Consider the following 25,082-nt stretch of genomic DNA (forward strand, 5'->3'; position numbering starts at 1 on the left):
GGATGGGAGGAACAGGACGACATGACAACTGATCCAGGAGAAATTTAGTGCACGACCAGACAGAGAATGATTCAATTTAGAGCTACGCAGAGCTGCTTTCACTTTCTGTGCACGCCGCTGAGGTGGACTGTCCTCGTCCTCTGGAATTAATTACAGCTCGGCAGCCAATTCCGGAGGTTTCCCTTTCCCTTTCCATTAGGAGTGTAGTGATGTGTCAGTGCATTGTCATGTATTGATCTGAGGGTGGGGATTTTTTTACTCAATTATTCCCACTTGCTAGATCTTCCCCAATCACACAGTGCTACCAGACTGAAAGGATGAGAGCTACAACATGCCTCTGAGACATGTAAAGCCAGCTACTGTATCTTTTCAAACTGCTGCTAATGCAGTATCACTGGATAGCTCACCATGCTTAGAGGAGAACCCTTAATATCCATTTCTGTTATTCTAGTTTACAGACACGTTCATCCACTAGCATCATGCTGAGCCAATCTTCCCACCAGAAGAAGGTGAGGCCAGTTGTGCTTTCTTGGATGTCCAGCCTCACAATGTCTTTATGATAGGGCCAATGCAGAAACTGATGATAATCAGTGACAGTAATATTTTGAAAAGTTAATGCTCCCTTTTTGAGTTAAATAATAATCTTGTGTACACTTGTTTTTATCTTTTTGGTCTCATTCTCATTATAAGATAAAAATCTTTTTAGATGTAGTTCATCTTTTCTGGCTGAACACTGTAAGTTGTCTATTTACTTGTCTCTTCTAAATTCTCTTAGTACTTCACAATATATAAATAATAATAAAAGGCATTGTATGTTTTTTCCGTACTGCAGGGTAAACACACCATCCATTTACGTTGGCCTTCAGTGTGTTATTCATTCTGAACTGTGTGAATGAACGGAATTATATCTAATTACATTCTGTTTTCTGAAGATCCTTATTCAGTTCCAATAAGGATTTGAGATGTACAGATTATTTCCAGTGATAAAATGCATTTATGGTTGTTTCTTTGCGATGTGCGGTTGCTCTTGAGTTCAGCACTGTTCCCTCTGTTCCTCTAGGTTTCTGTGCTTCTTACACTGGTCATTACAAAGCTAAGATGAGCTTCTTATTTCTTCTCTGCCTCAAACAGTTATTTCTCCAAACTAATGCTTTGATAGTTTCCCTGCACTGACTGTATGCTCAGAAGAAATCAATATCTCATTTTAAGCCCTCAGTAACGCCAAGAATATCAGGCCCAAGATGTTCAGCAGAAGCTGTCTGAAAAGCTGACCAAAGCCCAGCTTACAAAGCTTTAAATACACTTCTAAATAAATCAGAGATACGTAAGGTGTTTTAATATATATATATAGTTATTTTAACTATGGGTGGCAGTAATCACAAAAATGAGTTTTGAAGACAATTGTGAATCTCATATGTGGTATATATTTAGGGTGTCCAAAAAAAAGAGGAACTTTGGACAGACAAACACATGCCTTGTGGACAGTTAATATTCCTTTCCATTCAACTTAAACAATAATAACAAACAACAAACTATAAAAATATACTGTCAGTTGCTGACAGTGTATATATGATCATGGTTATTTTCTATTCATACAAAGCTACAAAACTGAATCACCGTGTTGAGACGACATTAAAGCAACTCATTACCAGAAAACAACAAGATAACGTTTTAACATTTAAGTTTTTGAACATTTCTAAAACCAAGCACCTTAACATTTTATCAACCAAGTAATCTACACTTGATAAAGGAACAGGGCATCGCTGGAACTATATATTTATTACTGACTTACATTTCTATAAGGGTCCGACTGATAAAACAGTGCTGTAACTAATTCACAGCCTCGTTTACTTTGAGTAACACCTCGCTCTGGTGTTCTCTGGCTTTAATTATCCAGAGAAAGCTGAGCAGATGTAATTTACTTATCAGAAAGTCAGTAACGGTGAAATGTGTCCGTGTATTTGTGTCGTTATAGGGACAGACGAGATGACTTTCTCTTTGTTAAATGTATAGTATAAAACAAAAGGCTGTGTCACAGAAACATTCTCCAAACATAAAGAAGACACTATGATAAATATTACCTCAACAACGTTCAACACATTTCTGTTCGAGGCTCCAGTAAAACACTGAGCTGCACCGCGGTGGATGTAGGAGCTACAGCGCTGAAGCAGCATGAGTGTCTTAATTCAGCTCTGAACTCTATGACCCCTTGAACACTTCAACCCTCACGCATTCTGCTCACCTTTCAACAACGTCCCAGACATTAATAATGTTCGATACCACTGTTTTCCTTTCTGATCGGATACTAAGATTAACGGCGTATCAACGTAAATAGCATCCGCACTGGACCAGCACACAGAGCAGAGTAACAGCGGGGAAGGCAGTACAGTGGAGATAGCAGCCACACTCGGTCACCAGTACAGCAGAGTAGCAGCGGGGGAAAACATCAACTTGGAGACACTCTATAAGGTATACAAGTCGTACAATTATGTTAACACATATAAACGATCACATGAAACCCCACCTCAGCCACATAAAAGACGTCCGTAGGTACATACATGAACATGTACATACATCTACCCACCTTGTGCTATATTGTATCCTGTGTAAAATGACAACCGCAGTTCAGAGTAAAAAAAAACAGAAAAAACCCAGGACTGCTTTTTCTTGAGGCTGTGTGTAGCCATTGTTAGGAGTGTAGAAAATGTACTTAGGTAGACAGCACATGGTTCACATACAGATCCCAGCCACTGGGGGTCACCTGCTTGCTTCCTGGAGTTCGGGGTCGCAGAGAAGCCTCCGAATGATGGATGTCCAGGGTGCAGTAATGGGCTGCGTTGTATGACGGACACCGACTTCCCGCCTCTCCGTTTGTGTAACGTGACTGCTTAGCGACTACTGTCCACCCTCAAGAGCTTCATGCTTGGATTGACCGAGATCAGTGGAGGTAAGCTGGCATCCTCCAGTGTCAACTCTTATATACACACTTAGATTAAGGAGTAGGATTTAGACCCTAGAGTTAGAGAACTGTCAGTCACACACTGTTAGTAGCATTGGGCTACGCCCACACACCGTTCTCTTTTTGAGGAGAGATTTATCATATTTCTGTTTTGTGTTTTTTTTTTATTTAAACTTTGCTGAACATTTCACATAACACCCAAGTTTAGAATGATACAAAAAGTTCTAAAATTCAAAATGGGGCTTTAAGGAGTGGGCATTGTGAGTTTTATTGATTGTGTTCATTTATTTTCTAAAGCAGTATGATCAACAAAAAGCATGTTTTAATTAATTAATTTGAATATTATTTAGAATTACACGTCACGATACAGCTGTAGAGAAAACTGCTCAGCAATCAGTGTTCAGAATAGAGATCACTCGCATTCAATATAATAAAGAACAGGGCCCAGTTTCCCAAAAACATCTTACTTTTAAGATCATCTCAATAGGGAGAGAGAGTGTTCAGTGTGATGCTCACTCTACCACTTAAGAATCTTCTTTGTTCCAAGATGCTTTTGGGAAACCCAGCCTTGTTCTTTTGAACTGGTCCTTGCACTGACTCAATTGAATGGATAAAAAAAAAGTATTTTGGTAGCATTTTGCAGTGTGTATTTATGTTCTTTTTTTTCCAAATAATTCTAATAAAATATGAATGTGTGTTTCACAATTTAACCATAATCATAAAACAGAACAGAACAAACTATAAATTACATCTTCAAATTATTAGTGTGAATTTAAGTTTATGGTCTCTGTGTTCTTAATTAAGCAGCATCACAAAGTTTTTTGAAACTCAGGATATTGCTCACAAGACAAAATTACTTTCATGGGCTGCTAATATGAAGATATATTTTGGAACCACACAATGCTTGTGTCACAAACGCTTTGCAGCCAATTGGCGTCCAGTAAATCTAAGCTTTAAAAGGTCTTGATATTTTGGAATGTACACAATTCCAATAATAAACAATATACTGAAACAATATATTGATTTCTAATATACAGTTAATTACAGTTATTTTATTATTATTAATTTATTTTATTAAATGTACTAGACTGGTGCTCCATCACAACAGAAAACACAGTTCCACTGATCCACAGCTAAATGCTGTGGCAGTTTTATACGCCTTCAGCTCATGCTTGACATTGCTCATAGTGATCAAAAGCTTGGGTTTGACTGATTCTGTGCATTTCTATGGACATTTTACAAGCTGTGTATACAATTGAACACCTTCATATCAAATGGTCATACTGCATACACACCTAATACTCATGCCCCTGAAGGTTCTCACAACACATGGAGCCCAGTGGAAAGGCTTTTGTAACCCTTATATGCCAGCGGTAATCAGAACTGATGGTCATTTACCAAATTTTCATCTCTAGCGGGCTGGATTGCCTTGGCTGCACAAAGTTATTTTCCCACCCTAATGAACTAATTGGGTCAGCAGCTGGAAGAGGTTAGCCCTGAAGAGTTGCTTGGCAACAGGGTCACTGTGGACTGAGCCTGTTTGAAATGGAAACCAGCAGTTGCGTTTCAAAATGAGCGACATCATTTTCCAACGATACATCAACATCAACTCCATCAACACCAGAGAGCTGCAGCTTAGCATGTGCCATTTATTAACAACACTGCCTTACACAAATGCCTAATATATATTTGACAAAACACATCACCAGCTTTTTTTTTCCAGAAAACCCAATCAAACAAAAACTGTTGGTCAACAACAACACAACATTAATATGACAAAGCAAAGAGATACATTTTAATGGCTCTGCAAAATAAATAATAAACCACTTTGGTCAGTTTTTTCAACAAAACGCCTGACAGATATGACTTTGAGAGAAAAGCAGGTGTTGTACATTTAGCGCCAGTAATGAGGTGATAAAACTGGGTTGAAGTCTTGGTGCCACTAAATCTATAATCTTAAAGCCGATCTTTATAATTCATCCTAAACATGAGATAAATTACTTAGAACGTCAATAGGACCAGCAGTTTGGAAAAACCAGTCGCACCAAACCATATGAGACAGGTGGTAATATGTGTGTCAGCTACAATTAATGGATTCTGTACTTTAATGAAAAACAATCGAGGACTAAGGTTAGGGTTACCACTAAACCTAACCCTCTGCATGAATTAGCAAATGAAAAACTAAGCCTTGTTTGTAAACTGATGACATGACTCATTTGGGATAAAATGCTTTGGTGATGCAAAACCTCTGAGATTTCAAATCAGATTCAGATAAAAAAATAATGGTGTAAATACTGAACATGTTGTAGAAGGTAACCAAAAGTCATTAGAATTTTCTGTCCATAAATGGACATAATTAGTCAAGGCACAGCTTCATCTGAAGGATATTCATCATGACCATGTTTACCATGCGCTTCATATAGGCACAAGGATAGCTCAATAAAAAAGACAGTAGAAAAAATAAAATGTTAAGCACCATTGGAACATATTACAATACAAATCTCTGACGGGAAACATGTTGAACTGCACAGAGTTCCAAATGTTTGGTGCCATATATGGTGTCTTGAAAAGCTTATTATTAAAAGGTAGAAAAGAAGACCACAGTGGATTTTGGGATTTCATCTGATCTCCTCTGTCATGGTTTTAAAGCCAGGGTTCCCCATCTCAGTCCTGCTGACCCCGTGCTTTACACATCTGTGTGTTCTTCCGGCTAGACCCACCTCCTCCAGCCAATCAGCAGCGTTAATAAATGAGTTCAGTAAGACAAAGCACACTATGGAGTCTCCGGGACTGGGATTGTGAAGCCCTGTTTTAAAGGTTCCAGAAGTGTGAAAAATGTCTTTGGAGGCAGGTTCATTGTCCACTGATGATAACCACAAAGGCAAAGACAGAACTGTAGGAGGTCAGCAGAAACATCCCGCACATTTATTCATGTAAGTTTTGTGAAAGGTTAAGAGATCATGGGGAGAGTTTGTCGACATCTGCAGCTTCTGGACCCGCCGCTTTCTCCACAGAAACACTGGGTTGTGTCTCCTGGGTCTCATTAGAACATGGGGATATGGAGTTAGTGGAAGACCCGAAATGGTGGGCTTCCACCAGCAGCAGCATTGGAGTCCCGCTTCTCTTCAGAGTCTCGCTCATGGACACGTGAACCTCCTCCGGCGTGACGCCTAAATCCGAGGGCGATTTGCGCTTGATGCGCTCATACGTTTTGTCTTGGCTCTCCGGAAATGTCTCGCTGTCCTGGAAGCGTCCGAAAAGCCAAATGAAGAAGCCGAAGAGAACAAAGGCGGCCAGGCTGGGGATGAAGGCCAAGCACTTGACGTCCAGGCTGGCGCCAATGTAGCGGCTGTGCAGGAACATGTCTCTGTGGATGTAGGTGTGGTTGGTGCGAGGGTCTGTATTAGTGGAGCGCCACTCCCAGGTCAGAGTGCTACGGTTAAAGTGGCTGAGAGTGTCCGGCTCCTCCACTGTGTAGATCTTCTCACCTGGGCCAACATACTGACCGTACTCATAGGGCTTATAGAATATCTGGTTCTTCCACATGTTCAGGTCAAGAATGAGGACCAAGAAGATGATTCCATAATTGAACCATTTACCTGCAATCAACAAGAATGGGGAGTCATTAAAAAGATGTTTAAATTGAAACCACACCACATCATTCATCTTTGTAGAAGATTCTTTCTTTCTGTCCATATACAAAAGGTCTCTGCCTTTTTTAACATCTTATACGATCACGCTACCATCCAGTCCAACTCTTTCAAACAAAGCATGGGTGGAATAACGTGGTATAGAGATTACTGATGAACAATGGGAAGATGCTCTAAAGATTTTTAACAGATGTTCAATAAATGCAAGACATGCATTAATACAGTTCAAAATAGCTCATAGACTTCACTATTCAAAAGCCAAATTGCAAAGGATATTCACCGAGATCTCTCCAACATGCAGTCATTGATTTTGGACATGCTCTAAACATTGAGTTTTGGAAGTCTTTGACTTCTTCTCTATTTGATAGAACCTGTTTACCAGATCCCTTAGTTGCAATTTTGGGAATAAGGGACTCTCTAATCTATATGTGAAAAAATTTCAGAAACAAGAGATTTCTCTTGATGTTCTTTTGGCAAATAGATTAATATTATAACAGTGGAAATCAGAAGCTGCACCATCATTTGAAGCATGGATAAAAGGTCTTGGTAATGTGCTCCATTTGGAGCAGTTATGATACAGTTTAACTGATAGACCAGAGGTTTTTACTAAAACATGGCAACCAATACTGGAATATATATACAAAATAGAACTGCCAAACAAAACATCATGATTATTACTTCAGACATTTAAAATCATTCATTGCCTTTTCACTCCTGTCTCCTAGCATGTCGATATCATTAAAAGCTTTGCCTCGAAGAATCATCAAAATGTCCATTTGAGGTCATTTATCTAAAATATGTACTATGTGATATTTTCATACATTTTTAACGCCTTGCATTTAAAAGAGTGCAAGGCTTTATCTTATTGCACCCAGTGTAATCTCTGTTTGGCAGTAATCAAACGCCACACTCTGTAATGGAGAACTTGGTTCATACAAGCCTCCAGAATATTCGATCATTGTAAACGGTGAAAGAAAGCCTGCAGGTTCTGATTAAGAAACAGATGGCTCGTTGCTCAGGGAAAGATTTAAAATGAGCAGATTCTTCTCTAGGAGTCTACTTTTTAATAGCCTTCGTTTTTTAATTTAGTCACGCGAGACTATTCTCATAATATTAAATTGCTGTGCAGCACATTAAGGTTAACAGTCAATCGCAAATTGTTCAGCATGCTTCCCATGCGGGAACTATAGACTATTCCCACAATAGCTGTCAAGACAAAGACCAGAGCCAGTCAAAGATGTTGCACTGGATTTAAAGAGGACCAGATCCTTAAAGTCAATTTGCTTTTTCATCAAAGGTCCCTCTGAACAAATGCAAGGTTTTATTGAAACAAATGAGTAGAAGAGAAAGAAATGAAGCCCGTTTCCAAGGTTATTACAAAGGAAAACATTCCTGTAGCTTCTTAATATCCTTAAATCATAGCTTAAAACACCAGCTTAAAACAACTGTACTGCTGTAGTTGCAAATGAATGATGCTTTAAAATGAGTAGTGGGGAACATGGCTGCACCTGTGATGTGTATATGATACTCCTCTTTAAAGATCCGTTTGCAGACTGGTAGTCTAAATTTCAGCTGTGTTGTGGACAGGCCGGGCAAATTCATGTCCAGATCACCCATGAAGTGAGGAAACTCCCAGTCCTGGAGAATGGAGATCCAACATGTTAATATGTATTTGTTACTCTGTGCATGACTTCAAATAAAGGTGGAAACATGACAGATACAGAAATTTGATTGTTTGATTTTAATTATATTAATTCCAGTCAAAATCTTTAGAGCAGAAGATTTAAATTGGAAATAATGCCAACAGAATTTGTACTATATTTAGTGTTGGAGGAAATTGTATGTTAAGATTGGCTCTTATTTTATTTTCACAATGAAAAATTAATGAATTGATGGCCATATTGACTGTAAACATAAAAAATGTGATCTATGATGTTACATAATATTGCAATTTGTTTTCTTTCTTTGCGCAATATCCTCAAAAACTGTCTGACACTTGTACTTTTCTGAAGATACTGCTATAATTTATTCCTTCATTCAATCATTCATTATCTGTAACCGCTTATCCAGTTCAGGGTCGCAGTGGGTCCAGAGCCTACCTGGAATCATTGGGCGCAAGGCGGGAATACACCCTGGAGGGGGCGCCAGTCCTTCACAGGGCAACACAGACACACACACATTAACTCACACCTATTGACACTTTTGAGTCGCCAATCCACCTACCAACATGTGTTTTTGGACTGTGGGAGGAAACCGGAGCACCTGGAGGGAACCCACACTGACACGGGGAGAACACACCAACTCCTCACAGACAGTCACCCGGAGCGGGAACCGAACCCACAACCTCCAGGTCCCTAGAGCTGTGTGACTACGATACTACCTGCTGCGCCACCGTGCTGCCCTGCTATAATTTAATGGTTGATATTTCAGGATATTTGAGGTTTCAGCTCTACAGCGCTACAATCTTCTGAGAGTCCAATCACATGGACAGATGTAAGCTTTACCTGTAAAATACCCAGAGTGGCCTTGAAAACTGCCTGTGACCTGAGAGAGCAGAAAGTCCATCAAACCTGCACTCAGCATTAGAAAGTGTAGCTAGTGATAGCTTTCAAACATTAGTGTGGATTACAAGACATATTTTAGGCTGGAGATGGTGTATCTGAGACAACAAAACCCAGAAAATGAGGATTACATAATGTACCTTGAACTTGTGAAGCGCAGGATTAACTTCCAATTAAAGCAAAACTGAATGTGCTCCCTTGAAAATACACTTTGCGTCCTACCGCTTAAGCATTGTGTTTACAAAATTGCATGCCTTTGATTTCTCGGTTAAGCCAAATACATAATTGCATACTCTCTATCTCTCTCTCTCTCTCTCTCTCTGCTTCAGTTTCAGCTCATTTCCATTAATGATAACCATCACGCTCAAAAAGCCCAATAAACGTAAGAAATAAAACCAATAGAAGAGTATGCAATGAAAGGCCTTGTAAATCCAGCAGGAGCAATGGACTGGAGTATTTCTGGCATGACTGGTGTCAACAGTGAAGGGAAAGTTAATTAGCCTCTGAATATAAATAAAAAAAAAAAAAATGTGGCATCACACAGAGCGTGGAGATTAACCGTCACACGCAGCGCACACAGACAAAGGTGAGGCCAAAGATCTAAGTCTCCAAGGCCTTGTTTTCAGTGAGCATACTGGTGAGAGAAAGAACAGATCAAGGAGAAGTACGTTCCAGCTGTAAAGGGCTAATTGAAATCATAAATAAGGCTAATAAACATGTTTGAGGGTACACAAGGCAGCAAATGGAAGATGGCAATCCTGAATGAGTCTGTTTGAATGAGCACTGCATATTGAGCAGAACTCAAGGTCCTGTGTGGGTGGACTGAACTCCACTCTAAAAGCAAAGAGGTGACATGATGGGGAGCACAATTATTGAAGGCTAGTATCTGCTGTGTCGTCTAAGTAATTAGACGGTGATAATTCTCTTTTATTCTTGAAGCATTCAAAGGCAGAGTCTGTTGGTGTTGTCTCTCAACATGAGGACAGAAAAACATCAAAGCCAACAAAACAGTATTCCAAAAGATCTGAATAAATTAATCAGAAACAGCTGTTTACATTGTTTAAAAACAGGAAGGAACTATGAGCAAGAACAAAGAGAAATAGAATAAATTTTGAAGTGTACAGAAGAATCCTAAATGCCTCAGATTCAATCAAACATAACTCTAAAACACAGTGATGGTGATTTACGTTGAAGCAGAACAATGACCCAACACATACTACACAGTAAATAAATAAGTCCTTTATCAGCACCAAACATTCTAGGGATAGAGGTCTAATCTCAGCAGTCCTCTTTTACAGAACAGGTCCTCAAGCCCCTTTTCCAGATAACACTGGAATCCATGGACCTTTGTAGCTGTTTTAGTGTGAAATCTGTAGGGTGTCCTCACTTCAGAAACCATTGAGAATACTCAAAGTCGTACATGAAATTAGTGTCTGTATAAGATGGTGGCACTATGAATGAACACTACTGCAAGAACCTACATAAAGCAACATTCACAACAAACAATAAACATAGAGGAACATAACAACCAAAATGCCTGAAAATCACACATAAGCAGAAAACCTGCTAACACGTGTAAAAAGAGGCTCATTCACACATTGTGGGCAGTGCCTTGTGAGTGTGGCAGAGAGTAAATGGGAGAAACAGAAAGCAAGCAGAGGAATAAAGAGAGTAAAGAATGAGAGAATGAGAGAGAGAGAGAGAGAGAGAGTTATTTTTTTAATTAGTCATTGGGGAGGGCAGTGCTGTACCTGCATGACAATAAGGAGGTCAAAGACAAGGATGAAGGAGGCGAGGAAAGCTCTGGAGACTTCGTCACTCGGTAGAAACCCACGGTTCAGATTATCCCAACTGATCCAATCTGTACTGATGACCAACACCACTACAGACGTCAGAGAAATCAACACTGTCCTGAGAGAGAGAGAGAGAGAGAGAGAGAGAGAGAGAGACAGAGATTAAACTGTACTAGTTACTTCTGATAAACTAGTCAGCATTTGGTGCTGAGAAAAGCTAATATAGTTATTGGATCATCCAGTTCCTGCTCTTCACTGAGGATAAGAGACTTGAATTAATTTTGCATTAATTTTGCAGTACTTACTGCAAATAAAAAGCTAGCACACCCAAAATGAATGCTCAGAGGAGTAGACCAAGGCTTTTTCAGTGGTGTTTAATTTTTTTTTCCCCTCAAAATGTATGCTTTTAAAGTAAAAAAAAAAGGGCAACATTTACATCCCAGAGGCTTCCACAGGGCTTATAATGAGACAGCAAAATTGCTTTCTGAAACTTTAATATACCTCTAATGCATGGGTGCAATATTCTCAACAGTAAGGCTACTATTTCCATCTTTATGGTAAGACCTCTGTAATCTTATAACTCCTCTGAGACTATTTTAATGGCTCATTTGAGTGTTATGGGCTGAAATGTGTTTCTATACATTATTGTTTATCTTTTTTTTCCCCTCTGTACTCTGAAGAAACAGTTAACTGAACTGTGTGCACTCAGAATACTAGTTAAAGTGTTTTGAATAAAGTAAATACCATTTCCGTAGAAATGCTAGAAATACTGAACACAGTTGAGGTTAATCTATGGAGTCTATGAAGGTTAGGGTTTGTCCTATGCATCAGAAAGGCTGACTAGTGCAGCTCGGGAAGGACACTTCAACTTACTGGCCCTAATTATACTGTATTCATTTCAGGACCCTTCACAACCATTGTCTGGAAAGATATGCAGACAAGGTGCATACACACTCGGGGAGGTATGTGCTACCATTTCTTTCCTATAGCACAGTCATTGGAATGTGAACAGACACATTACACTTAGACCTGCATATAATGTTCATTTTTCTGAATCCCAGCTCTGGCGAAGTTTCCAACTACATCTCTCTCAGCTCCTCCCCTGTTCTGAATTCATGACCTTTAAGATTGTTCTGGTTGAAGGAGTTTCCTCTGGTGCATGGACTGCTACTATAGTGACAGAGAACATGGATCTCAGTCAGCATTCACCCTGCATCGAACCCAAGCGATGGAGAAGCTGGCAGAACTAAACTGATTATGCTTCAAAGATTTCACGCTGGCACTAAGTTTTCCAAAGGTTAGTTTTGTTACTGCACTTTTAAAAGAGGAATTCCAATTTAAAATATTATCGAATGTCTTTTTTGTCTTATGTAATTTTCTATAATATAATGATGTATCCCCCTTAGCCTTAATGATACGCTATTTTTGTCCATCCACGTTTGTCCACGTTGTCTGACTGTTTCCCAGCATGCATTATGCAAATACACAAGGCGACTCTTCTACTACAACATTAAAGAAATCCTGACAGTTAACATGGCCATTGATATAGAGGCTAATAACTGTTTCTGTCCCCCTTCTGCATTAGCCAGTTCGCAGTGAAAATATTTCAGATAACCTGCCCTCCTGTGTCTGCCGCAAATTCTTGGAGTGTATTAGGATTTCCTTCTAAATTCAAGAAACATCACCAGAAAAAGCATTTTCAGAGTCTTTAAAGGAGAATTCTCCATGTAGAGACCCTTGTGGCACCACTGTAGGAGTCAAGTAGGCATATTCACAACAAAATTAGTGCTGGCAAAATGTACCAACTTGGCCTGAGTGTGCTAATTACTCACTGAGAAGCAGAAGTCCAAGCTGAAACAATAACACAAATCAGCCGAGCTAAACTGATTTAGGCTGAATAGATGGATTTATATGAACGTGTTGTTTTCAATAACAGTCCATTTCAACAAGCTGATGCATCATGTCATATATGGAGTCAGTCATCTGCTTCTAAAGTTTAGTACAGGTTTCATAGATCAGAAAAGGTGATAAAGGGGTTTGTCTGTGTCAAACCTGTGTTAATGTTCAGAGACCAGGCAGTGATACTGATGGGGCACATTACAGTGAGGCTGACTGAGATTAATTAAAGGTTTCCAAAGAGACACACACACAAACAAAAGAACACCTCCAATAGGGCTACACTGTGAAACAAACTCTGACTGCTACAGAGAAAAAAACGGCTCCCAGTCAACATGGCTGTCATGTTCACTTTTCTTTCACAAAACCAACATCTGAGCCAGATTTCACCCCATTAACTCACCAGAAAAGCACAATTCTGTTGTTGCCCTGTTTCCAGATGCGTCGGGCGGTTTGTCCCCAGTCTGGGTAGAGCGAGTCTTGCAGCATCATGTCAGTCACCTGACAGAGGAGATGGGCAGGAGTCAGTAAACCTGTACAAATGTGATGGCACTAAATATTGTGTAAAAATGTCCATATCCACTACTGTTCAAGAGCTCTGAATTATTTGTCATCATGTTTGTGTTATTTCTGCATGCTCCAGCATGGGGTCGCCAAATTGGCCAATCATCAGCACACACTACTTGGCACAATTTGTATGCCGGATGCCTCCAATATTTCCCAGGATTGGAATTGGCACCAGGGACACACAAGCACAACACCAGGGTCTGGGTAGTGGATGCGGGGAGAACACAACAGACTGCACGCACAAAGTGACTTGAGGCTCATACCTAACACTCCAGTGCCCCCAGAGCTGTGCAGCAGCAACAGCGCCTGTCACTCCATGCTAACATTATTCACAATAACTTCTGCTATTTTAAAAACACCAAATGTGGCCCCCGAGAAGTGCTGTTCCACTGTTGGAAGAGGCTAAGAGGGAATAATAAGTCTCACTCTCTCTGGGTGGGTATGCAGGTAATTTAAAAAAACAATCTACAGTTCTCTGCATCATTTATTATATTGTATATATCTTAAATTATTTAAAACTTCCTATTAATTATTCGAACACTGAAATTGCACAACAGCAAATTGAGGGTGTTTTTATAGATTTATCCAGGACAAATGTTTTTAATACTAAAAAATGTATATTCAGAATATTTCAGTGGTTATGTACCTCAGTAGGAACAGCTGAATTAAATTATGAACCATCAAACTATTTATCATTAAAAATACTGTAGAGAGAAACACTCTTGGTCACTGGGTCAGAATGCTGTTATGGTGAAATGGTGGCAAACAGAGCCATGAAATTTTTTTATAGATCCAAGTTTAGTCCTCTTGCTCTTCTATAAAGCTGACGATCGGACGATTGAGTTTACTGCCAACAGATTTCACAGTCGGAGCACGTTTACCCTGTCAAAGTTTACTGCTGTTTGGGAGAAAAATATCACCCTTGAGCAATCAGTAAAAGTAATTAAACTCAGGTGCCTGCCTGCACCGCCCCCCCTCTCTCCCCTCTGTTTCTATGCAAATCTGGCCTTTTCAGGATGACACATTTTGTCCAAGGTTAGCGTGTCGATAGATTATCACGCCCTGAGGCAAGAGCACACACAGAGTGTCCCCGCGGTGGGACACAGACCTGGCATCAGATCTCCCTGCTCCGGCCAGCAGCAGGAAACTGTCTCTGTCTCTGTGTGTGTGTGTGTGTGTGTGTGTATCCTCAGACCGTGACACGTCCCACAGTAAAAAAAAAAAAAAAAAAAGAAATGCACAACTTTATGGAGGAGAAGAGGAGGTCATTGAGAAAGAGCCTAGTTGAATTAATGGAATGTAAAAAAAAAAAGCTTAATGTCTCGATTCAGCACTTTTAGAGTCTGCTCTCTCTCTCTCTCTCTGCATCTCTCACTCTTCCTCTATTTTCTCTGCCTGTCAGGCATACTAATGTGAGGCAGGCAGCAGAGGGTTGTCAAGGCTGCTCATACACACACACGCGCACACACACACACACACACACACACACACACTTATGCATACACAACCCCAGACAATCACGCTCATGTATACAGTTGAAAGTGTCAGTCCTGCTCATCCTCCATAGACTCCTATGTCCCAGAGGACTCTCATCTTACAGCAGTGTGGGTGGACAGTGGAGGGGAGACAGGAGACAGCACGGCTCACAGCACCGAGGCAGTGTGACCTCCCAGCGCCCTTTACTTCTGATCATACATAAACTTTAACCCCTTGAAGTCTAAGCTGTTTATTCAGTGAATTGATTTGAGAATCTTCAATTATGTGTAATATTCAAAATAATATTAGTATAGTATAATAGTATAATATTTCATATCTTCTATGAGACTAATGAAGAATTTCCCTTAAAGTCAAATATGTATCATCTGCATTTGGCCCAAATTCGGAGGAACAATGTGTTAAAAGTTGTGTCCCAGTTATTTTGGTTTTGTATCTCATCTGATTCTTTACTACAAAACAGTGACTGTTTAAATCTGAGGAGAGACTAGAAATAAGTCAGGTATTCATTCATTATCTGTAGCCACTTATCCAGTTCAGGGTCACGGTGGGTCCAGAGCATACCTGGAATCATTGGGTGCAAGGCAGGAATACACCCTGGAGGGGGCGCCAGTCCTTCACAGGGCAACACACACACCTACGGACACTTTTGAGTCACCAATCCACCTACCAACGTGTGTTTTTGGACTGTGGGAGGAAACCGGAGCACCCGGAAGAAACCCACGCGCACACGGGGAGAACACCACAACTCCTCACAGACAGTCACCCGGAGCGGGAATCGAACCCACAACCTAGAGCTATGAGCTAGAGACACTACCTGCTGCACCACCATGTCGCCCTAAGTCATGTGTGCAATGAGTAAATGTATAGGATCATATCTATTAATCGGAACACAGCTGCAGGTTCACAGCCTGATATGGTGCACAAACAACAACAAAATCATGAACAGAGAACACAAAAGTCATTTGTGCTGAAGACAAAAATGTGTATTCAGTGTTAAATTTAATGTTGTCAGTTTCTCATCTCTCTCTTTCTGGTTTAGTATTCTTGTCTTTTCTTTGCTTCCTGTTTTCATGGTGATGTGTTTTTCCTCTCTGGACCACCGTACTAAGGCTTCTCTCAGGCTGCAGATGCTGGAAGGCTTATGTTGATTTACAGTCACAGTTTCTTCATTTGAGGTCTGGAATGCAAAGAATCCAGACTAGTGTGGTACTATCCACCTTTGGTGAGAAAGGGGCACTGATTCGTTTCAAAATGTGTCTATGGAACACATGCTCATACTGTAGACTCCACAATAACTATTTCACAGAAATTCAAGTGTAGTGTGTTGTCCGTACAGCTATTGCAAGGGAGACCTCTAGAGCATATCATGCCTCAGTGGTGGGTTTCACCTCTGCTCTGAGACCACAGAAGCACAGCTTTAAACTAAGCAGCATAGTTATCACACATCCATCTTGTTTAATCTGCACCAGATTTTACATTCTCCTTGTTGTTTTAGCAAAAATATGCTATGAAATCAGCGTATTACTTTAGAAGCATCAGCAGGCAATGTTGTTCGTGCTCAGAGGATTTCGAATTGAAGGATTTAGCGTTAGGTGTCTAGGCAAAAGAAAAAGATAAAAGGGATTAAAAGCAGGCGTAGTTAAAAACCACCTTACCATCCATGCAGTCACAAAGTCTCCCATCCATGTACCAACAGCAGCCATTTTCATAAAGCTCTCGTTCCTTATTCCCATGTACTCCGTGACCATGTGAGGGCTGTGGAGAGGCACGGAGAAAGATAAAGTGAGACAGAGAGTGGAGAAAGAAGTTTTTTTTTTTTTTGAGAAAATAGAAGAGAATGAGGGGAAATCATGGTCAAAACAGCAAAGCATCATGATGTTAGCTGTCACACTCAATCAATTTCCATCTGCCTGCACAAGCACAAAAACACAAGCGTTTTACCTGCTGAATCAGGCAGGGCCTCGATGGGCTTTTAGTTGACTTCACAATCACCGAGTAGAAAATCAGTTCCCAGTGCATTGTGTAGGTGTCACGGTTACTATTTATGATGAGTGCAGTGCGAGGTACAAGCCTCTAATAATTGGAGATAAAGCTGAGGATTCTCCTGGAGACCCCTCAGCATTTTCACATCAGTACACACGCTTACAGAAATTAGTGCAGACACATAACAAAAACTCTTCAAGAAAAGTTGACAGCGTGACTGCACTCTGTGCAGACTTTGCTTAATCACACTCTGCAAAAACCAAAGGCTAATGAAGTTAGAATGAAAAAGAGACGGAGTTTGAGAAATGTTGTGGCTGTGGCCGACTGCGTTTTGAATTTGCTGTTGATGGAATGAACACAGTTCAACCCGGAGCGGCTGAATCCCACCAGCTGCACCCCTTCTGCCGCCCTCCCAAACTCCACCGTAATCTCATTATCCTATTAACGAGCACAGACAGGTTTAACAGCCTCTCAACTTAATGAATGCCAATTATCTCTCCCTTCCTCTTGCCATTAGCTGACATTTCCTCCCAATAGCACAGCATTACATACACTCGCCCATCAAGACCAAGAGCCAGCAGAGAGATTATTATTCAAGAAAGGGAAAAAGGGAGAACCCACACATCCTTGCATCACATTCGCTTCCTCCTCATTCATTTTTGTGTCCTGCTGCACAAACAGCATATTGCATCAAACCGCCACCAAAAGCCCTCCATTAAGGCACATGTGATTTATCTAAGTGCATCTACATTCCATCCTTTAAGCTCGTAGGAGAGGCCCTCATTAGAGTGACGGACTGAGGCAGTGAGCACGAGTAAGGGCCTGTGATTAGAATGCAGATTTGTCACGATGTTAAGTCACTTTGGAACACCTTCTGTTTCTGGAGCGCTGCCAGTCGCCATAACGATCCCACCGGGAGTCCTTCACGCAGGCCGCAATTCTGATCGATAAATCTGGACTCTGTCAGCTCCCTGCGTCACGCTAAAACAGCATGGCCAGACAAAAACCTTCCTCTCAGTTGTGCAGGTGTCATTTTTTTAGAAGGGGAATAATAATGTTCCTCTTTTTCTTTTCTGCAACAAAACGCAGGAAGGTTTTTTTTTGTGAGCCAGCCTTTTTGTTTTTATCTCAGCCCTAAATCCCCCTTCCTTTTTATTTCCCCCACATTTTCTCTCCACTTTCTCAATTTCTCTGCTCTCCCTCTAAATTTTCTCACCCTTTTCCCCCATACCCCCCGTGATTAAAGGCTGGGGGCTCTGACTTATTCATGAAGGCTGAAATTTTAATGCGGTGCGAGGCGAGTGACCTAATGAGGAAGGGTATTGCGTGCTGAAACATTGACGCAATGCTTCTAGGAGAACTTAGCTCCTGCAAAAACCACCTACCCACACTGACACACACATATATAGTAATCTTCTAAAACAGACAATCTTCCAATCTATTCAGAGAACACCTATATTGTTCTATTCCAGAAACAGCATGCTTTCCATGTCATAGTGCCGCTTCTCTCATTACACCAGAAAGAGTAGACTGAAGGCCCCCCATTACACACGAATCCCACTGAAGTGAGGCACCAGTGAACACACAGAAGAAGAAATTACCATAGCGCTGTGATTATCCACTGTAAAACTGTACAACAGCCCTCTGGGAGGATGCCAGACACATATACAAGAGCACCACTTTGCCTAAGGCTGCTATTTGCCACTGAGCTGCTCCAGTGTCCCCTTCTATTAATTATAACCTCCAGTGGTCAGGCTTGTTAAAAGCAGGCCCTGTGCCTGGGATCTGCAGAAAAGAGGTCATAGATGTTCTGCTTGTTGCTTCGAATCAAGAACGTGAGAAATTGCAAAATTGTATAGTCATTCCCGCTAGCCGTATTTTCTTGTTTGAGGAAGGAGCTCATGCACTTTGAGGAACCCACTTTCCTCCAGAGTCGACAATGGCCGTGACAAGATTCTTAATGAATTTGAGTGTGGGCTCAGAAGGCATGTCCAACCACTGCTTTCACCAGTTGCACCATAAGCCCACGGGCCCTGCAGGGCTCCAGCCATGCACATTAATATGCATACACCACCTCTTCAGTCCAAATCAACCTGGCTCCCCAGCTGCTTAGCTCTCACTCATAAAGCCAAATCCTTCATGAGGATCAGTTATTTGACACTTGTGATGTATAAATACTCCTTTCTGTATCTTTTACCACCACATCATAATCCTTCAGTGCAGATGTCCTTTACTTTATTTCAAGAGGGAACAAAATTATTCCAGCTAATAAATCTTAAGTAATTTTAGAAGTAAGCGTTGCTAATATTTTCTAAACAGATGTTTTCCCTTATTGCAGAAAATTAATATTTACATGTTAATCTTTGAGAAAAACAAATATGTTTAGAGACAGCTGAATCTCACAGATTCGTACTGATTCGTATAGTATAATGGACAAATACTTTGGCCTTGATGCTGGAGGTTGTGCTTTAAGTTGATCTTCCTGTAAGATTCCTCACACTTTATCCGTGATCCTCTGAAACAGACCGCTCTATGTCTGGCATATGCAGTACATTCCATAGTATTTCTTTTGCATTCAGGTTGCCCTTTCTTCTGCTTAGTCCTTGCTCCCTAATATGTCTATACAAAGGCCTGCTGTTGTATATAGAAAGGTAGACGGGTAGTACTTTTTCTACCTACACAATGTCAATTTTTACAAATTGCTATGTGTAGTGCCACTGGAAAACTAAAAAACCTACCTATGTCTACTATAATTAACTTAATTACAGCAAAGTAGGACTGAGTGGTTTGAGGTATAATGTGATGACTGTATACAAAAATGATTACGTGAGGAAATTTCTGTTCCGCATCCTTCCAGTAAACTGTCAAATAAATGAGCAGAGTCAAACTGCAGAGAGAGAGAGAGAGAGAGAGAGAGAGAGAGAGAGAGAGAGGCGTGTCTGTAAGAAAAGATCACAACAGAAATGCCCCCCTATTTTCAGATGCAAAGCACCTCATGGAACTGCCTCACTCACAGACACACACACTCGCCTCATTACATACTCACTCAATGACGGTTAGGAATTGCTTCTGAAGAGGTGGGGGTGGGCTATTTCTTTTATGCACACTCACATTTAGGGAATGTTCCACAAGAGGGCTCTATTGTGATTTGATTTGTTGACATTTTGCAGCCTTAATCACTGGCTCACAGTAAGACAGGAATGCCCTCAAAAATGTCTGTCTTCACTCTTCTGTGATGCTATTAAACCTCGTTTGCCCGGCGTGTCACCTGCCATGGGGAGAGTTAACCTCATTTATGAGCACAAACGCTCCCAACAACAACAACAACATTTAGAGAAACTGGAAAGGTTGTGTTGTAAGGTGTGTCACTGCTCTTCCACACTTCACTTAAAGGGGTGTACATGCATCAGTGTTGTGACCACTGCAAAATAATCCAATTATCCAATGTATAACGGAAATGATTCTGCACTGGCTCTGAATGTCTCCAAACACTTCATAATTTTTAGATTGTATAAAAGCAGCAGAAGTAAACATTGCAAGCCTTCAATGAAAACTGCATGCAGTATAAACTAATAAGTCTGAATAGAACTAATCTGAATGAAGCTTGTGTGAATATCAATATCTCATTATCATAGGCTCCTCTCTATTTACAATTCCAATCAGCCAGAGCACGGAGATGTGTTTAACACTGTTTATGATAAGCAATTAGACAGTAAATAATCATACTCCAACCAAATGTAAATTAACAGATTTTTTTTCTTACTCTCCCTCAGGGGGACTTGGATGGAGTGCAATATTTAGAAATGTCAAGCTGGGTTTTATGGGGAATATTGAATGCTAAGCTGACAGCTAACAGAGCTGGAACAGTTTAATTTATGATATCTTCTGCTTGTAAAGCCACACTCAATATGATGGGAATATTGAGTTGTAATTCAGGATCCTGTGGCCTGAGGTAAGTACTGTCTCTCTTGTTCTCTCTCTCTCTCTCTCTCTCTCTCTCACACACACACACACTCACACACACACAAAATATGTTGCTCTTGATGTATAGATCTAGCTATATGTGCATCTGTTGTTCCCACAGGACTAGCCCGGTTGTCTCAGTAACAGTGGAACAGGCGCTCCTCCTGTTGGTTTGACCTGTGAGAGCACGGCACACACACACACACACACACACACACACACCTCTCAGCTCAGCTCCCTCCCCCTGGCCTACATAGCCTCAGAGCTAGTGTTTTTTGTGGGAGAAGGAGCTCCAAGGAGAAAATCTGGGTCCCAGTTCAATCAGATTAGGAAAACACAAAGACAACTGAGCACTAAAGCAGGCTGATATACCAAAAAGTAGAAAGAGCGGCACAGCTAATTTGCATAATTATCAATTATCAATAGCAAAAAGACACATAGACTTATAAAAGTTTGAAATGCAGGAAACCTTTGGATACACATTTTTTTATTTATATGATCAACAGATTTATTTTACAGTTTTGATTTATTAGTCTTTATATTAGTCTTTATTATTCTTTATTAGTCCCAATTTTATATGTTAATTATAGAACGCTAAGCTAAATTGTGAGTTATCCTCAATATACTTCCAGTTTAAATAAAGGCAGATTGACTGATTGATGGTCTAATGTATTGATTGATGTGATTATTGATGTGATATGTGATTGTATAGTGGATAATATAACGCATTACATTTGCACTTTAGTGTTATAGATTCAGAAATATTCATTCATCTCCTGTAACTGCATCATCCTGTTCAGGGTTGCAGTGGGTCTGGAGCACACAAAGAATCACTGGGGGCAAGGAACACTGGTTATGAGAATTTTTAGTCTAGCAGCCTTTGGTGTGGTTTCCCAGACAGGGATTAAGCTTAGTCCTGGACTAAACCGCATTTTGATTTGTAGTTTTCCATTGCGAAAACGGATATAATACAGGACTAAGCTTAATCTTTTTCTAGGAAACCAGCAGTTAAAGTCTGCCCTAATATCATCCACTGAATTTTTTATGAACAAAGCTGGTGTATTTACTGAAGGTTCAGAATCAACAGAATAAGCAATGAGTGGGAAATAATTCTTACAGAAATACACCAGGCTCTGGTTGTCTGTGTTAATTACAGCTTGCAGGGGTTAAATACGTTTAGGTTCAGCTTATTAAGTGGGATCCGAAACAACACATCCATCATGGACTGAGATCTTCAGTTTCGTAGGCAAAGGTCAAGATGCTTCAAGCTCAGCAGTTCAGGGCACCAGTGACCTTGTTATATGTGCCCTGCTCTGGCCTCCTGGCCCTTCACAGGGCGAGATAAACTGCAGACAAAACATTGTTTATTTTCACTCTCTCTCTCTCTGTCTATCTCTCTCAACCTCTCGCTCTGTATTGATCGAGTGGTGAGGTCTCAACACCACAGCTTACAGAAGCCAACCTCCATGACCTTGCTGCCATCAATCTGACATTTATCTAGAGACACAGGCAAAGCATGTGCATGTACATGTGTGTGTTTGTGTGTCCATGAGTGTGAGTATAACTGGTCACATACATGTAGCCTATGTGCTACACATGTAACTGGAAGCTTCCACTAGAGAGGTAATTGCAGACTTGGCTTTGAAACAGCCTTCTTTAAAATTTCCGCCATTGTGATCCAGTTTTCACCTGCACTGCCCTTACTGTTTATGCTTGTACTGCATCTTGCTACTTGTATTGTTTATTTTCTGAGGACATGCACAACCAACGTGCAAAAAAGGACGCAGGATATGCAAGGCAACCATGATGCGTATGCAAACGCTGAGTTAACAGCAAATTTATCTCTACCCTAAGACCTACTGTTGTTTATGGAAAACAGACGAGAAATACTGGGACCACTAGCAATAAATCTTCACACTCCCAAAAAAAATACACCCCTAGTTCTAAAATACGTTCATGAAATATTTATTAAACTGGGAGCAGTGATGAATCAATTCGGTTTCAAAACACTTTTATTGTTTGTTCTTATTAACATAGCTGTTTTGTGATAATACCCGGTTATTTGAAATGACTTTGTGTTGTAGAAGGTGAAATGCCTACAGTCCCTGCAACCTCTCATTATACTTAAACTGCTGGATTGTTCATTGACACAGTATTGGCAAAGCCTCAATAGGTTCTTGCTCATAAAGGACTATGCCTTGTCTGGATACAACTTATATAGGCAGGCTTGATTACATCACCTTTTTAAGAATGTCAAGCATCTGACAAAATTTCGAGTCTTAAACTACTGCTGTCAGTTTTTTGGAATGTGTTTCAGGCTTAGATTAAAATTAACATATATTTTTACAATTTTAAAACAATGCTGAAATGGTTTTAGGAGTTGGTGTGTTGTCCCTGTGGGTTTCCTCCGGGTGCTCCGGTTTCTTCCCACAGTCCAAAAACACACATTGGTAGGTGGATTGGAGACTCAAAAGTGTCCGTAGCTGTGAGTGTGTGAGTGAACCTGTATCTGTGTGTGTGTGTTGCCCTGTGAAAGACTGGCGCCCCCTCCAGGGTGTATTCCCGACTTGCGCCCAATGATTCCAGGTAGGCTCTGGACCCACCGCAACCGTGAACTGGATAAGCGCTTACAGATAATGAATGAATGAATGAATGAATGAATTAAATGGTTTTGAGTATTCGCTGGGTACCTCAAGCCCAAGGTGCGAGTCGTTCAGTAGGAACTCCTTCTTGATTAAGCTTGACTCTGGGCTTAAGTTATCAAGTAAATGGAGGAGTTTATACCCCCTCAAAAAGGCAATACACCCCACCACTCCCCGGCATCACAATTTCTGTAACAAATATGTTGTATTTGACAGGTGGACTGGCTGAACGAAAGAATATTTAGGTGTGTTACGACCCAGTCTAGGGTTGAGCCGTAACAGAATGAGGTGTGTCTTGGACTGGACTGTGGAACAGACTCAGGACGCTGAACAAATACATGAACTGGAATCTGGAACGAACTCTAGACGGATGAACAAGCACACAGCCTGGGACAGACTGCAGAACCTAGAATTTTACAGAGACAGAGAGAGCAACATACACATACACAGTGCAGCGTAACAGGTGTGAGGTATGACTGGGTGAGTGCGTGATGCCCTGTTTCCAGGTGTGGTCATGCCTTATGATGTTAGGACAGGCCATCTCTCCCTGCATCTCTGTCTCCCTCTCCCCACCTGCTATGTCCTTGTGTTTTTTTAGCCACACCCCTTGTCCTCGTTACTCACTCCCGGATGTTTCCATTTGTCCTGTCTTTACAAGTCTAGCCTCTGTGTTTGTGGGTCTTGTATGTAGTAGTTCTAGCTTCAGTTCTGTCCTTAGTATTTTTCTGTTTAGGTTTTGCCTCTGCTTGTTTTTCTAGTTCTGGTTTTTGATCTGGTTACGTCTCTGGTTTGTTCTGTTATTTCTGGTCTTCTCTGTGTTTGTATTCAGCCTGTGCCTATTGTGAGCTAGTTTTTATCTTTTGGTACATCTAGGTGTACTTAGTTTTTTTTCTTCTTCTACTCTCTCTGTAATTAGTCTCTATTTACACTTTTGTTTCCCTTTTTTGGATTGGGTTAGATTTCTAATCTCTGTAAGGGTCTATTCTCTGCTCTGTGCCAGTTTGTTTTGTTTCTTGATTTGGTCTTGATCTTTGGTTAGCCTTTGTAGCCTAGTCTTCCTCCTTAAAGGTGACAGTAACATTTGGAATCAAAAACACATTTTATAAAATTAAGAAGATGTTTCCTCACCATTTGCTAGCTCTCCAGTCTGTTTGTGTGCTGGAAACTGATCTAATTTGTCTGGTACTGTGTGTTAGTCTCTCTCTCTCTCTCCCTCTCCCTCTCCCTCTCCCTCTGGCAGAGGCATCTGTAGTTTTTTAGACAATGGAGAGAACTCCAAATGTTGAAAAGCACAAAATGAGATGAGGATTTTGGTCTATTCCTGCTCCATAGGTGGGTAATATTGACTTTTGCTGTTTTGGGTGACTTAAAGTGGAAATGTACCCAAATTCAGGAGATGGATAACTGCATCACAGAAGGTGCTACAAAACTAAACAACTGAAGTTACAATTGAGTTTCTGTGATAATTCACACAGTGAAAAAACAAAACTTACAAACAAGTTAAACTTCAGCCACATACAAACAAAAACAACAATGTTGTTTCCCCTCAAACACACTGTTCCATTTTAAAA

The 25,082-nt window shown here is 40.6% G+C and overlaps 1 protein-coding gene across 2 annotated transcripts in view; it reads right to left on the reverse strand.

Moving 5' to 3' along the window:
• Positions 1–4,625: 4,625 nt before the first annotated feature.
• tmem117 (transmembrane protein 117) overlaps positions 4,626–25,082 on the reverse strand; it is a 57,368-nt gene continuing 36,911 nt past the window's right edge. Inside the window, exons 4-8 of one of the 2 annotated variants that reach the window (XM_066668477.1) lie at positions 16,579–16,678; positions 13,263–13,360; positions 10,922–11,081; positions 8,118–8,247; positions 4,626–6,558 (exon numbers count right to left, since the gene is read on the reverse strand). In XM_066668477.1, the coding sequence (XP_066524574.1) occupies positions 5,918–6,558; positions 8,118–8,247; positions 10,922–11,081; positions 13,263–13,360; positions 16,579–16,678 (1,129 nt within the window). In that variant the 3' untranslated portion in view covers positions 4,626–5,917. The remainder of the gene's footprint in view (positions 6,559–8,117; positions 8,248–10,921; positions 11,082–13,262; positions 13,361–16,578; positions 16,679–25,082) is intronic. The other variant, XM_066668479.1, reaches the window with a different exon arrangement.

The sequence above is a fragment of the Hoplias malabaricus genome, chromosome 4, assembly GCF_029633855.1.
Source record: "Hoplias malabaricus isolate fHopMal1 chromosome 4, fHopMal1.hap1, whole genome shotgun sequence".
Taxonomy (NCBI): Eukaryota; Metazoa; Chordata; class Actinopteri; order Characiformes; family Erythrinidae; genus Hoplias; species Hoplias malabaricus.